At 37.1% G+C, this 16723-nt stretch overlaps 1 protein-coding gene across 3 annotated transcripts in view; it reads left to right on the top strand.

Annotated features, from left to right (window-relative positions):
* cdkal1 (CDKAL1 threonylcarbamoyladenosine tRNA methylthiotransferase) overlaps positions 1-16723 on the top strand; it is a 541736-nt gene that overhangs the window by 476958 nt on the left and 48055 nt on the right. For all 3 annotated transcript variants that reach the window (XM_089117457.1, XM_089117458.1, XM_089117459.1), the window contains one exon: positions 3747-3809. In XM_089117457.1, the coding sequence (XP_088973583.1) occupies positions 3747-3809 (63 nt within the window). The remainder of the gene's footprint in view (positions 1-3746; positions 3810-16723) is intronic.

Genomic DNA, 16723 nt, shown 5'->3' with positions numbered 1-16723 from the left:
AAATGCTAAGGCTATGAAATCATCCTTCGTAACATTGAAGCAGTGGTGGGATTTTGTAAAAATACAAATCAAGCAATTGTGTCAAGAATATACTCACAACGCCACAAGAGACAAACATAGCTCAATGAGTACGTTAGAAGAAGAGTTGATGAAGCTACAAGAACTTGCAGAGTCCACAAAAGATGCGACTTATATAGAGCACATAAAAAAGAAAAATAATTTGTTATCTGACATGCTAGGTTGTGCAACACAAGGTGCTATCATTAGATCCCGTTTTCAAAGTGCAGAATTAATGGATGCTCCTTCAAAATTCTTTTTCAGTTTAGAAAAAAAGAACGGACAGAAAAAGTTTATTCACGCCTTGCAGTCTGAAGAAGGGGTGTTGTTGACAAATCCCTCGGACATTAGGAAGAGAGCTGTACATTTTTATAAAGAACTGTACAAAATAATTATTTTTTAATAATTTAATTTAATTTTTTTTGAAAATTTACCTCAGATAACTAAAAATGCAAATGAAGAAATTAGTAAAACTTTGAGTCTAGTTGAGCTAGAAAATGCCCTTAAAAAATGGAAAATGGAAAAGCACCAGGTATTGATGGCATTACAACTGAATTTTATAAAACTTTTTCGGTAGAAATTGGCCCAGATTTAGTAACAGTTTTTAATGAGAGTCTGGCAGATGGACAACTGCCTAGAAGCTGCCGTAGAGCAATTATTACTTTATTGCCTAAAAAAGGAGATTTAAATGACATCAAAAATTGGAGACCAGTAAGTTTATTGTGTAACGACTACAAAATATTGTCGAAAGCTTTGGCGATCAGATTGGGGGTAGTCATTGAATCGATTGTTCATCCAGATCAGTCATATTGCGTACCAGGAAGGAGAATCTTTGATAATGTTTCTTTTATCAGAGATATCTTTGACTGTGGAAAAATCTTTGACATAGACTTTGGTATGATATCAATCGATCAAGAGAAGGCTTTTGACAGAGTCGAGCATATTTATTTATGGAGTGTTTTAAAAGCATTTGGTTTTAGTTCAGAGTTTATTGAAATGATTAAAATGATGTATTGTGGCGTTGAGAGTATATTAAAGATTAATGGTGACTTATGCACTCCGTTTAGTGTGTATAGGGGTGTCAGACAAGGCTGTGCACTGTCAGGCATGTTATACACCTTAGCCATAGAACCCCTGTTAAATAAACTAAGATCTGATGTGCGTGGACTGTGTATGCCAAATTGTGATACTGTTTTTAAGTTATCAGCATACGCTGATGATGTCATTGTCATAATCAGTGAACCCAATGATGTCAATGTGATGTTGAAGATTTTAGAAGATTTTAAAACTCTTTCTTCAGCAAAAGTTAACTGGAAAAAAAGTGAAGCCATATTAGTTGGGAAATGGCCAAAAGGTGAACCAAGAGTTCCTGATGGACTAAACTGGACAAGAGATGGTTTTAAATATTTAGGAGTCTTTGTAGGAAATGAAAATGTTGTAAAAAAGAATTTTGAAGGTACTATTGAAAAGGTCAAAGGGCGACTGGATAAGTGGAGGTTTTTACTCCCTAAAATTTCCTATAAAGGTAGAATTTTGATTATAAATAATCTGGTTGCCTCTGCACTTTTACACCGCCTAGCCTGTATAGATCCCCCAGTAGATGTACTGATGAAAATCCAGTCAATGTTAATTGATTTCTTCTGGGACAGAATGCACTGGGTATCAAAAAGTGTGTTGTATCTTTCAAAAGACGAAGGAGGACTTGGTTTGATACATTTGCAGAGTAGAACGGCTGCTTTTCGTCTGCAATATGTACAGAGACTTTTAAAGTGCTCCTCAGAGTCCAGTTGGATGGCGGCTGCCTGTGTGATTCTCCGGAACATCGAAGGGCTAGGAATGGACAAAACTTTATTCTGGTTGGACTCTCAAAGACTGAAACCATCTAATTCTCCAGTTTTTTATCGTAATTTATTAAAAGTCTGGTCTCTGTTTAAGAAAAGCAGGGAAAGCAATGTTGCTTCTCTGTTTTGGCTACTTCGAGAACCATTGGTCGGTGGCTCACGTTTGGACTTATCACGTGAGTTTTCTTTTGCCATACCAGAAAGGACTTTGTGTAACGCCAAGTTGACAGAAATGGGTCATCTACTGCCGTATAGTAGAAAAAGCACTTGAAAAGTGAAGATCGGCCCTTACCGAGGAAGAGACAGAACTGTTGGATCAGTACTCACAGGGGTTGATTAACCCTGATTGTAAAGACCCTTTTCCAAAGTTGGGTATTTCTATTATGGGTGATCACAACAGCATGTTTTTACATTGTAAAGAAATAATGATTGTGGGTTCAAATGTTGTACTTGGGAAAGAATTGTACAAGGTTTGTGTAAAAGCTTTTAATAAGAAATTTTTAGACAACAAGTGTGATACACCATGGCGAAATATACTTAATCTTGCTGTCGATGAAAAGCCACAATGGAGAGCCTTGTATAAGTCACCATTAGTCAAAAAAACTGGGGATTTACAGTGGAGAGTGTTACATGGTGCTATTGCAGTAAATGCTTTTGTCTCCCTGATCAATTCTGAAGTGACTGAAGGCTGCCCTTTTTGTTTGGAAAAAGAGACTATTTTTCATGCTTTTATGTACTGTGAGAGGCTAAAACCTCTATTTGATATTTTGAGGAAACTTTTTGATTCTTTTGATGAGGTTTTTTCAATGAAAGTGTTCATTTGTGGATTTAAATATGTGAAGAAATTTCGTCATAAGTGTCAATTGTTAAATTTCTTGGTAGGCCAGGCAAAAATGGCAATTTATACCACAAGAAAAGAAAAAATTTAGCAAAATGTTTCTAGCAGTTTGGTAGCAATTTTTGTAAAATTAGTCAAATCTAGGATTTTGATTGATTATCATTATTATAGATTAATGCACGATTTTTTATCCTTTGAGGTAAGATGGTGTTTAAATAAGGTCCTTTGTGAAATTGTTGAAGAAGAGATACTATTTTCTATTTTTTAAGAATTTTTAAGATTGTTTTGGTCTTGATTTAATGATGATGTTTGGCAGATTGTAGTGATAATTGTTGTGTAATATGTAATAAAAAGGGTTTAAAATCAAAATCTCTCTCTCTCTCTCTCTCTCTCTCTCTCTCTCTCTCTCTCTCTCTCTCTCTCTCTCTCTCTCTCTCTCAAATTCAAATGAGCTTTATTTACATGACTTAGACAGTATTGCCAAAGCATAGGCAATGAACAAATAATCAATAAATTAATCAGTAAACAAATGTAGTCTTAAATGGTGACATCATTTTTAAATGGTATTCCTCATGTCATTGCAAAATTGAAATAAAACAATTTTCTTCAATTTTGTGATGTGAAATCACTCATGAATCATATATGTGATGTCTTTATGGAAGATAAATTCTCTTCACGTCCCCACTGGCTGTAAAACATGACTTCTCTTCAACTAGACGCTGAATAATTTCTCATTATTACCCTTTCTTTAACTTTTGACTGCATTAAAAGCCATCATTCATCTCCTCGGAGCTCAGTGTTTGCATTTCATTACAAATTAAGGACGTAAAGGCTTGTATAGGCACTACAGAAACAGAGGTCTTGAAGGCAGATATCCTCATTTTCTTCTCTTTAAGTGTGTCTGATGTTTTCATGTCATTTTAGTTGGCATTCAGATAATATTTTGACTAAGTTTTTTTTTTTTTTATTCAATTAATATTGGTGTGTTGTTGTTTTTTTCACTTTCACAGAAAAAACAAAGAACCAAAGATCTCTCCGCTCTCTTCCACTCATACAACCCTTATGACCACAAGGTAAGAGAAAGCTGTGTTTTAAGATATAGTAAAATATATAATTGTTTTTTTTTAAATTGTTTTTAATGTGTGTGCACGGTATTACTGTTGTGCAATGGTAGTGTTGTTATTACAAAAAAAAAAAAAAATAAGATTAGAAAGAGGATTATGAATAGCAGAGTGATGTTGGAAAGGAACAGGAAGTTATGTTGGCCCTCCAGCATGGTTTTAATGACATCATTAAAGTTTCTGCAGAGCCCAGCCCTTGTGGCTCTATCACAGAAAGACAAAATCCAGCATCAGTCCAGTTAGTGGCTCTGAATGTTCTCGTCACATTTCTGATGCCACATTACTCTAACTAATCAGAGCTGCACTGATTAGTGCATTTCAAACGCCTGAGAAAATGGTCAGAGAAACTCTTAATTAACAAAAGAGCACTGCTAAGAGAGATGTTTTTAATATTTCATGCTTTCAGCTTCTATTAATGTCATTGGGATTGCCAGCTCCATGCTTCAGTGGATGTTGATCAGTGTTTTATGCATGGAGGTGTTGCATTAAGTAGCTAGAATTATGTTAATGAAATAAACACCTTTTTTCAGATACCAATATAATGTTTGATGGCCCAAAATCAATAATGAATGTTGATTTAAAAAGATACACACATATTTATGTAGTGACATGCTCACCAAAAGATGATATTGGGGCGCCAGGCACAACGCAAGTGCTAGTTTCAGCCCGATGCAGTTCATTTTCACGTCCTGTGGTGCTACGTTGTTTAAATGGTAAATGCATTTGCGACCATCTGTGTGACCATGGGATGCTGGTCTGAAGATGACGTGTGTTCAGGCGTTGGCAACTGAAATAGACTGTGCTATTGACCAACTGAATCCTGGTTTAAAGTCAATGGTGCAATATTTTTTTTTTGTTATTTAAAGAGTGCACTAGAAATGTGCGCCTATAGGCTGGTCCCCAACACACGCACACTTTGTCCCGTAGATGGTCTGCTTGCGCGTTTTAACCTTGTGCACGAGCAGGTAAGTGGTCAGTTTTTCTGCTTGCAAATTCTGCCATGTAAATAGCGAATCCGCAATGGCGCGAGCGCTACTGGCTTTTAAAGGGAATGGAATACGAGATTTTTCCTGTCATTAAATTAGCAAAAGTGGATTCGATATGCATTAAGTGGAATTGCACCATGCGCTTTAGACCATGTGCTTATATTGTTAAAATAGGGCCCATAGTCTGTACAATAAGTCAGGATGAAAGTTTACTTTTGTGAATCCCTTACTTTCAGCGGTGATCTATAACTCACATGATGATGATAAATGGTCAACGTCTGAGTAGAGATCGCTCTTCTGATGGGATCGTGATCTTTGGCTTGATGCTTATAGGATAAAGAGGAAATACATCTTGATTCGTGTGCATTTCACCAGAAGTTCAAAGTCACAGACACAAAGATACACAGTCAGCCTGAGCGCTTAATTCAGAAAATGCAGATCATTATTTAAAACTGATTTCCATCAATTAATTTCAGTGTACCATTATCATGTGATCTGAAGCTGCGCTCCTCACTGAAATTTGCCCATTCGTGCCGGTATGTTCCTTTGCTTCAGTCTGTGTACTCACGAGGCCCATGTTGCTTTTGATTGAAATTTGCATGCAAGTAAGACAAGTGGCCTCAGATCAGATCATTTGCATAATGTAAGCCTGCCCCTAGCTCCCTGTGGTCAGCCGTTAGAACGGTAATTACACAGTCAGCCCTGTTTGTGTGTGTTTCCTAAGCAAGCCTGCAGCAGAGCGTGTTGACATCACAGCACTCTCTTCACACTAAAGTGCTCCATAAAATCCACAGATGAGGGTTATGCTGGATTGCGAGTTCAGATTCAGTGTCAGTGGTGAGCCACCTCTTTACTGGTTTAATGGAACAACATTTACTATCAACTAGTTAACAATGCTGTAATATGTATTGTTTTTACACCTATTTATTAAACCCAAGTCACATAAATGATTCATTAAAGCAGGGGTCTCAAACACAAATTAACTGAGGGCCGCTGGAGATAGAGTCTGGGTCAGGCCGGGCCGCATCAAGTATTCCAAAAAATAAAAAAAATGTATTTAAGTATTCCAAAAATGGAGCACAACTGATCCAATCTTCTCAATCTTTATTATTAACGTTTCTTCTGACAGTTGACAGTTTTACAAACTTTCTTTGTCTTTTTCTTATACACAACATCTTTGTTGTGATGATAGTCATATTTGCTTTTTATTTTCTTTATACAACACTATTATATTGATTTTTTTTTTCCAAAAGGCACATTTCCTTTTATTATACTTAAAAAAACAATTACTGCTTTTGAAATACAAATAATTCTTTCTACACATGTATAGTGTCTCAGGCAAATGACTGACTTTGCACATATCAAAGCAAACCTTCTTATCAACCATTACATTAACTAGTTCAAAGTTCAATTCACAAATTTTAAAATGTACTAGTTCAGTTCATATTTCAAAAATGAACTAGTTATCTTTTTCCATATGTTGCTGCGAGCTTCTTTTTTTATTATTAGGCTATTATTATTGCCACAGCCCATATACAACCACAGATAACAATCATTTTATCGACGGGCAAAGTTTGCACAGACATGTAAGATTTTCCCATCCTCACCGACCTCATAAAAGCCTTTTAAATGATCTTATGACGCCTCCTCGCTCCTCGGTTCACAACCACTTGAATGAACGAGTTCACTGTAACGTTCATCAGGCAGTAATACAGTAGGCTACGTTCAGTTCACGTTCGCCCAAAATATAAACGAGTTCATTAACTATCGTTCATTGAACGCGTTCAGACACAACACGTATTACAAGCTCAAAATGATTATTCTCACATTGTTTTAGAGCAGGGGTATCCAACATGTCGCTCGCGAGCTATCAGTAGCTGTGGCCTGATTTGGTGGTGGTAGCTCGCCTGTTCACAAATCGCGCTCACATATTTTGCACGCTCAAGTAGCCTACGTTTCAAATGTAGGCGCGCATCAAGCGCCGAGCGCGCTCATAATTGAAGTGACGCGCTCATTTTTTCCAGGCGCAGTATATTTGTACTTCGTGGTTGTCTATGACAACTATTGACAACAAACCTACGGTAAGCTGTCACGAGACTATATATGGTAGCCCATAAGGGATAAAAATAATAATAATTTAAAAAAAAATGCGGCAAACGCAACGGCGAAAAGCGGGCAAAAGCGGGACCTCTGCATTAAAGGGTTAGTTCACCCAAAAATGTTGTCATTACTATCCTCAAGTTGTTCCAAACCTGTATGAGTTTCTTTCTTCTGTTGAACACGAAAGAAGATATTTTAAATAATGTTGGTAATCAAACAGTTGACGGCAGGCCCGCGGTAGGTAATCGGATAATCGGGAGAATTCACTGTGGGCCGCTTTACTTTTGGGCCGTTCGAGGAATAAAAATTAAAAAAAAAATATATATATATATATATATATATATATATCTTATAATATTTAATATAAAAAAAAATATATATATACATTTGTCACTTGGGTCTATCTTCTCTTAAATTAGGCTACACACGTTCCGCATTCTAACACCACAGCGCGCAACCTCTGCATGGGTTGTACCTGGTTGTATCATGTGAGGGGGTTCTCCCCTCCCCTCCCAAAAAGAGTTGGTTGGGTCCATAGCCAGTCTTTTCCAAAACGTTTCCTCAAGTAGGCTTTTAATTGTTAAGCTGTTATCTTTTTATTTTTTTATCTGTAAAGGAGCAATGTTTCTTCAACTGAGAGTTTTTAAAAACTTTCACATCTTTCACCAATTTATTTAAATTGGATGTTGGCTGATGCTAAATACACACAAGTTTTTGCCTGATCTCACAAATTATATAGCTTGATGAGAGAAATATTCTGATTATAGATATTTAAGTTAGGTTTTATTTTCTTCCTGCATTTGCATTCTGCGCATCTTTTTTCACTGACCGTTGTCTCACTGCTTTACTCACTGTAGAAAACACTTCATTAGAGGCAGCCTCGAACATTATTTGTGTAAAAATGTTCACACAATTAAGACAACACCCGAATGGTCAGCAGTGGGCTTGAGCACGTCCAGGTAGGCAGATTTGGTAGATCCAATCACAGCAACTCAAATGCATGGATGGATGGATGGATGGATGGAAAGAGAGCACAATTATGACTGTTTGTAAGGTTTCGTCTGGGATCTCAGCGGCTGGATAACTCATCTCCACAATAACACACAGACGTGTCTCCTGCCAAGCTGAATAAATTGCTCTCTTAGCTATGCTAATATCCTGTGCTGTGAATGAAGTAATTACACTAACCTCGCTCTGCTCAAAAAGCCGTAATTACAGGCGAACAGAGGGGGAGGAGGAGGAGTGCGTTTGGGGAAATAGAAATGACCCTCCTTTTTGTTGCTGGAAATCTTAATGCCATCTTCCTTTATGTACACCACTTTTGCTAAATTTCAACAATTTGTGTTTGTGTTTTTACGTGAGGATTTATTTTCTATTTCGTATTGAGGTAGCTGGTATCAGGGGAAACCTCACGTCAAACCTCGTGAATAAATAACACGAATCTACATATGTCCTGTTTATTTTTCAAGAAAATCCATTCGTTTTCATTATTGCTGCAACTGCATTTACTAAAGCAGAAGGTTTAAAGTTCATCATGTATGCACATAAAATGCATCACAAATCTTGAAATTTGTTCCTAGTTATTTGTTTGTTGTTCCTATTCATACCAATCGGTTAGGTGTAGGGTGCAGACACGTCTGACGCTCTGAGAGTGTTTGAGATTGAGACATGTTTTGAGGTGGGTGTGTGAAGCAGCTCGGGTAGCAATATAAAAAAAAAACAATATAAACAAAGTATTTGTTTGTTTGTTTTGTCATTGTTCAAATTCTATTGTTAAAGGTTTTCTGTTAGGGTTAGTGTGTGTAAGGGTTAGTCTCTAGTATTTGTAGCAAGCTGTAGCCTATATAAAAACAATAGAAGTCTATGCAAGGATCCCATTTAGATAGTTAACACACGTGTGTAGGTGTGTGTGTGTGAATTTGGGATTTGTTCATGCATCAGTCTGGCCCCAGTGAATAGCCACTAAAGAGGCTGATATTTTGTACAGATGCATAATGAACGCAGGAGCCCTGTGTTTCGGGGCAGTGATTTATGTGATCTATCTGCAGCCAGATGGCAGTGAACAAGGCCCATCAATCACAGTGAAAAGACTATTGAGCAGCCGTACAATGCAGACGGGCTCTGCGCTCAGCCCGGGACACAGGGCGAGTCTAGAGCCCTACTGCAGGAGCAGTCGGCATCGTCTTTATCCTTCACCACAATAAAGAGGAGATAAGCTCCGGCAAACATACACACTGCAGCCTGAGTCTCAACTTGTTCAGGACATTAAGAACTCAGTTTCAATCATGCTCACAGTTTTCTCACTCATGCTGGTCACCGGCTCATTTGAGAGAAAGAAACACTTGAATGTATATGAGCTTGACGTGTGTCTGTTTATTCACCATAAGCTAACTCATTTGCGTTCTAATTTTGCTGTAATTATTTTTTGAGCATAGATCTGAACCTAAATGGTTGTAGTTCATTTTTTGTTGTTGTTGTTGTTGACGAGACATGACGACGTAGATTTTTGCAAAAGTTAAAGCCCTTCGAAAAATAAAAGTGTAGACAAATTAAAGAAGGTTAGAAGTTTACTGTAAAGAATGTTTTTTTTATTTATACAAAATATATGTTTTATAAAATAATCAAAATAAAATCAAAGCCATATGTCTATGAATATCCAAATTTGAAGATGATTTCACAAAATTGAGCCGCTAAAAGAAATTTAAGTACCATTGTCATGATAATGTCAATTTTCCTAGGATGAATTGAGTGTTTAAGCTTTCAAATGATACTTAATTTATTAGTAAAATATGTACCAAAAATACTAAAATATAAAATAGGAAAAATGTCAATAAAAAAGCAAGCTACTCAGACACTGCAACAGATTTGTTTATATTAGTGATGTCAATCGATTAAAATGAGTCTCTTCTGCTCACCAAGGCTGAATTTATTTGATAAAAAACCTGTAATATTTGTGAAATATTATTACATTTTAAAATAACTGTTTTCTGTTTGAAAATATTTTGAAAATGTAATATTTCCTGTGATGCAAAGCAAATTTTCAGCATCATTACTCCAGTCTTCAGTGTCACGGTCCTTCAGAAATCATTACAATATGCTGATCTGCTGCATAATTATTATTATTATTATTATTATTATTATTATTATTATTGTCAATGTTGAAAACAGTTATGTTTATTTTATTCAGGATTCTTTGGTTCAGTGCTTTATAGATCAGGTCGGAAATCTAAGCATTTAATACATTTATCAAATGTAAAAAGACATGCTTCACTGTATAAATTAAATCTGCATTAATCTATCTAAAGCGACAAAAGCAATGAGTGATTTTTGTCTTTGTCTTTTGTTCTTTGATCAACATTAATGACAGACTGCAGCTGGTATACTGTGCTGGTCAGAATTATTTGCCCCGTTGGTAAATATGATCAAATCTGCGAAATATTAACGTATTAACTGCTAAATAAATCTTCATTGTTTATCCTTCTTATTTTTCTTTTTTTTTTTTTTTTTTTTTTAAAGGCAAAAATCTAACCTTTTATTGCAGTAAAATAATTCAAAGTGGGGGGAAAATCACATTATGAAATAAATGTTGTTGTCTTTTCTTTTTTTTTTCTCCAAAACACGTTGGGAACAATTATTTCCTCCCTTATTAAATACTTTTTGCATGTTTGGATCTTCCAAGAAGACATTGATCCAAAAACAAACATCAAAATCAAAACAAAAAATGGGTCACTGAGCACAAAACCAAGCATCTGCAAAGGTCATCCCAGTACATGACCTGAACCCTAGAACATGAGTGTCCATGAGTGTCCCGAGAAGCAGCGCCAACATGGATCTGGGAATCTGAAGGATCTGGAGAGATTCTGCATGGAGGAATGGTCTCTGATCTCTTGTCACGTGTTGCCAGGTGAATGACTATTATACTAAGTTCTTTGGAGAGAGAAAATATTTTTACTTTTGCAAGACGTTGTAAGTGAAAGAAACATAATTTAACAACGGAATTAATTTGTTTATCAAACTTGAGGCCTGAATCAAACAGAACACCAACATTTTTAGCAGATGGAGTAACATGAGAATTTAAATTTTTACCAATGAATGCCTGGAATACCAGAGTCATAGAAGTCACTTGGTTCGAAGAGTATTACTTCAGTTGTATTCTCATTCAGACCAAAAAAAAAAAAAAAAAAAAAGTATGTGTAAGCCATAGATTCACTTTCAGAAAACATGCAAGCAGGACTTCCAAAGCATGAATTATTTTGTTTAAATAGGAACACAGTTGGGTGTCGTCAGCGTATAATGATACTGCGTATTTGGAAAAGATGTAACCCAGTGGCAACAAATATAGCATATAGTGTTTCCAACGTGTTTTGGAGAAAAACATTTATTTCTTTATGTGATTCTTATGATTTAAGACAATGACTGCTTGGCAAAAACTGGATCATTTTGTATGTTTTTGTCTGTTCAAGTGCAATTAAGATGTAATAGAAAACTCAAATCTGTACTGGCGCACTGTCTGAGGAGCATCTTTCTGTGTGCGTGTGTCTGGTGTAAAATAAATTGTGATTTCTCACAGCGAGCCAGTAGTGATTTTCGTTCTCTTGTGTCTTATATATTAAATGGTTTAAAAGCATTTGAATGAATGAGACTGTGATCCTGTAGTGTAGCCAAAGGATGGCAGGATGGGTTAGTTGTTAAATATTTTTAATGGTTTAAACCGAAATCCGAAAAATAAGCACATTATTTTGACAGCTCTACTTTAATTGTAGTTAATCGGTCGAGCAGGCACTGTTATCAACCCCACATTGATCTTCTCTGTTAGACTTCAGATTCTACTCCATTATAAATGATGTGCATGTCTTGTGGTGTCGTATGGGACATATTATAATCAATCTGTAATGGGAAGATCTGTCCTGCGGTGTTTGTCTGACGTCATTATTTCAGAGGCTGGTGGGAAACGCTTGATTTGCAGCTCTCTCTTCAATAGTTGTAAATTGTTGTTTGATTCGGACTCCTGCTGATGTGCACAAAACCATCAGAAACATGAACGCAAAGCCACTCCTGTCCGTTCAGGTGACGCACCTTCATTCAGTCTCACCTTGTGCTCTTGTGGAGGTTTGCATTTTAATTAAACTCCACACAGGAACAGCTGGCGGTATTTTTAAGACTTTTTAATTGGATCTGTAATATGTGCTTTCAAATCAGAAATGTTGAGTCTTGAATTAATTTAGTAATTAATTAGTGCAATTAATTAATGACCTATTAGATTTACATGAGTGGGTGCTAAGACTTTATTAATCAAGTTGTTTTCATGTTTTAAACAACTCTAATTTTGTCATGAGGATGGGGGAGGGGGGTGGATTGGGGAAATGAAATGGTATTAGACTTGAACTGACTTGAACTCAATCCAGTCATGTATGTTTTTTTTTTTGTTTTTTTTTGTTTGTTTTTTCTGTCATCCTTTAGTCGCCCTGATTTTGTATCAAACACTGAACTGAGATATTTTGCTGGAAGTAAAATATAGTAGTAATTGTAATAATAAATGGTGATTCACACTCTTGCATGATATTTCTGCTGTTTGAATGTCCTGTGTGTTTATGGTGAAACTCCTGATTATGAATCCTGTCACCGACTGCAAACTAATGCACAGTTGTGCTCTGGGCCATAGATGAAGTTGTGGGCATATTTGGTTTCATTACCTGTTGGAAGACAAGTGATGTTACTGGATTCAAAGTGTTGCTTTTATTGGTATCTTGGACATGAATCTTTTTGCCTTGTTGTTGGGAAGACGGAACAAAGAGAATTTGTCCTGCCGTTGCCATTACTTGTTTAAGTACACTATTACAGTCCACCATTTGTTAGTGAACTGTTGTTGAAAGATGTGTTTTATTCCTGCTCTTTTATCTGTTGTTCTCTCTCTGGAGCGTAATGTGTGTGTTTCCCCGAGAAACTACAGTGGAGAGAGAAACGGATCAACATTTGTGAATGATTTACAACACGAGTCTGTTGGTGTGATTTTATAGCACCTCAGTGTCCAAAAGAGTCATATCACTGCAGTGATGTTCATTGTTCACATTATGTTTTGTGTGTAAATGCGGTTGACACTACTTGAATTATTTAAGATGATATGCTCAGAAACTAAATGATTTAACTTACTGTGAACATGTTCATAGAGATTTTATCAGACATGTTAATCACAGTGCTGATTGCCAACACAATACTACTAACCCTAATTATACCATAGATACAGTCGGTTGGTCTGGGAACGCCCCGGGAACGCCCCGTCACGTGGTGTGAATTTAGCCCGTTGGGGAAAACATTGCCTTGGCGCTCATTGAAATACATGGGACAATCATGCCGAAGAGTTGCGGTGTCGTTTTCTGTACCACCAATAAACAAACAAATTATAAATTGAAGTTCTACAGCCTTTCTTACATACATACAGAACCGGATAGGAGGACAAAATGGCAAAATTAATCATATCTTATTAGATTACTGTGTGAGTAGAGGTCCGTGTGATATAGTAGTAGATGTTTAACTCGTATTAGGCAGTGGGCCAGATTTGTCTGACGTTACATCCCTTATGAAAAAGAACTATAGTAATCCTATGGCTAATAGTATTCTATAGTAGTGTATAATACTTCTGTGATGTTCATTAATACCTATACTTCTAGGCTATGTCCCAAAATACTATAGTATTCCTATAGGATTAACGTTACTATAATATTTTGTCCTAAAATACTACAAGATTCCTTTAGTTGTTTTTCATAAGGGATGTTATTAGCGTTATCAGCTGAAGCAGACTGCAGTCTGTGAGAATTCGGATAACTGTCAGCAAAGTCCCTCTGCAACTTCGTAGCGACTACTAATGATCACCGTTTTACAAAAGGATTAATAGTTTGGAGTGAAGCATAAGTACAATTGGTAAGTGACATGGTTTTATGGACTTATAGTAACTTATACGCAAGTTGATTGAGTTACAGGCTTGTGTTGCCGGTAGCTTCCGCGATGTCTTACCTGAAGATTCAACCAGATATAATAGTCTGGAAACGACACCTCCGGCCATTTGGTTGGGTCATTGACCCAGTTTTTAATTAAATAAGGGCAATCATAACCTATTACAGTTAATTTTGCAATGTACCGTTGCCGGTCGGCAGGCATAAATGACTCGCAATATGACATTTTTGTCATTCAAATACATAGGATGGTCGCGCTGCTTTCCCCCACGCCGACCACGCCCCCCAACTATGACGCTTTGCCGACTGTATCTATGGTCTGGGTGAATACATGATTCTGATTGGCTGCAGGGTGTCCGTTAAAAAATGATAGAGGACACCTAGTAAAGTAGTTCTGGTGAAACTGCCTGTTTACCATTCGAAATTAATAAATAAATGCGCTGCCTACAACAGCTGTGAGTAACCATGGCAACAGGCAGTCAAAGTATCCGTTAACAATTTGCTCTATCAAAACAAACATCTAACGTTAGTTATGTAATAATCTTACATTCTGCTAAGAACCAATCTTATGCCATAGACATAATATCCTGTGTTCTTATTGGCCATGTCACACGTCAGTAATATGATATAGCTCTGGAGAGTTCAGAGTTCAGTATGCATCCAGCGAGATAAGATTGAGCACTTTGCCTGTGTGATTTTGAGTTAATAAATCCTCATGATAAAACGAATTCAGCGTGCACCCAGAGTCTCCTTCCATCGTAATATGAACAAAAGCTTTACAAGTTAGATATTGCATAGCCTACTAATACAACAATGAGCGACTTCGTTATTTCATCAGTCTCTCACGGACTGACGGAGCCCAGTAAGCCCGCAGACTGCTCTCGCATCGATGTCACCGACATTATTTGACGGATCTCCAGTCCAGCATCGGAGAGTCGATCTACAGCAGTGGTTAGTGTAGACTAGTGTAACACATAGTGTTTTATGTGTAAAAAAAAAAAATAACTATGCCTAACGTTACCTTTGTGTTTCTTGAAAAAAAAAATGCAGTGTTGAACCTGAAGGGTTCTACAAGCTGAGCGGACTATATCTCAAGTTACTAAATAAATCGTCAGGCAAGTTATTATTTGAAAAAAACTAGATTTAGCCTAATTAAAATATAAAATAATGTTTTAAAAATGTTTTATTTGTCAAGTGACCATGGTATAAGCGGGTTAATGCCCTCCGAGGTGTCCATTGTCAGGTTTTAATGGACTTCGGCGGAGGCACGTCATCCTCGCCGTCATCCATTAAAACCTGACAATGGACACCTCGTCGGGCATTAACCCTTACATAAACTATACCCTAGTACAGCGTTGGTAGCACATCCTGATACCCGGCTAACAAGGAATGTTCTCAGAACTTTGGCTTCAGTCCTGTAAAGGATTCAGCAGGTGTCAAATGGAGAAACGTCCTTAACAGCTTGTGGTTTGCGTGACTCATCATCTCACTGAGAGAACTCTTCAAAGCTTTAAGCAGATGTGTCACAACAATATGTGGCTAGTTTATAGAAATCCACTACACATGAGACATCAGCATCTCAATGCTCAGAACTCTTGTGGTTAAGAGTCACTGTCCACCATCTGTCCCATGATACCAGCTGTCAACTACACATGATGACAGAAACATTGCACGCACACTCACTCACTCACTCACTCACTCACTCAGGGGGTATGAGTGCCCATTTCTAATATTTTATGGATACATTTCAGTATTGATTGAAATAATGCTGTCTTTAGGTGACATTTCCCTTTTGTTTATTTTGTTCGCTGCACTTGTTGCAATGCATTGGGATTGCCTTTTTTATGAAGAATTGAAAAAAAGTGATAAATTGTGTTGTTAGACAACACTAGGATTAAGAGCAGAGCTGCTGTTCCCATACATGATGTCTAGGAGTTATACATGTAGAAAGGGTTTCTAACTAAATTTGTTCTAAAGAATTTCTTATAATTTCATGTCGGTACAGAATGTCTCTTAGTAACTGAAAAGCATTACCATGCATGCAGTTTCTGTTTAAGTGGATGAAGCATTCAGATGCGTCCGTGACCACGGTGGACGAGTCACAGCGAGCATTTGTTGGTGTGGTTTGTGTAGTTTTGCTTATGTTGTATTAATGTGACTTATATGACTCAGTATTCTCATCTGCTTTATGACCTGCTTTGCATGTAGAGTTTTTAGATTGACAAACACATCTGGAGCCACGTTTAACAAGCCTTTCATATTAAAGCCCCCTGAAACTAGTCCACTTTCAATGGCATAATCATCTGCTCAAACAGCACAGACGCTTTCAGAGCTGGATTATGGATTTTGTTGAGCTATGACTTAATAACAGCCTGTGATTGTAATACTTCATTGTGTGTTTCGTCTCACGGCTGTCCACGGGGACACCAGTACAGTAGCATTCATCATGGACTATTGTTCGGATTTGCAAATCCTGTTGAGTAAGATTGTATTATGTTGAAGCTTGTACAAGTTGTCTTTGAAAATAGTTACTATCCAAGGAAACGCATGACACAGCGGCTGCTCTTGTGTGAACATAAACATAATTATCATAATAATAATTATCAGTGCTTGTTTTCCCTGGGGATCAAACCCATGACCTTGGCATTGCAAGTGCCAATGCTCTTCTGTTTGAGCTACAGGAAAGTCTTGTCAGATATTGTCTCGGAGGGTGTACTGATCTGAACTGTGCCTGAGCACGTTTGAGCCCCAAAGGATGGTTGGCTTGACTTGTGTGATCGTTCCGCACCCTGCTGCCCAGGCGTGGTTCGCTAAACCGTCCCTGGCCACT

Source organism: Pimephales promelas, chromosome 12 (genome assembly GCF_988280905.1).
Source record: "Pimephales promelas chromosome 12, fPimPro1.hap1.1, whole genome shotgun sequence".
Lineage (NCBI taxonomy): Eukaryota > Metazoa > Chordata > Actinopteri > Cypriniformes > Leuciscidae > Pimephales > Pimephales promelas.
This window is presented reverse-complemented; position numbering and strand designations above follow the sequence as displayed.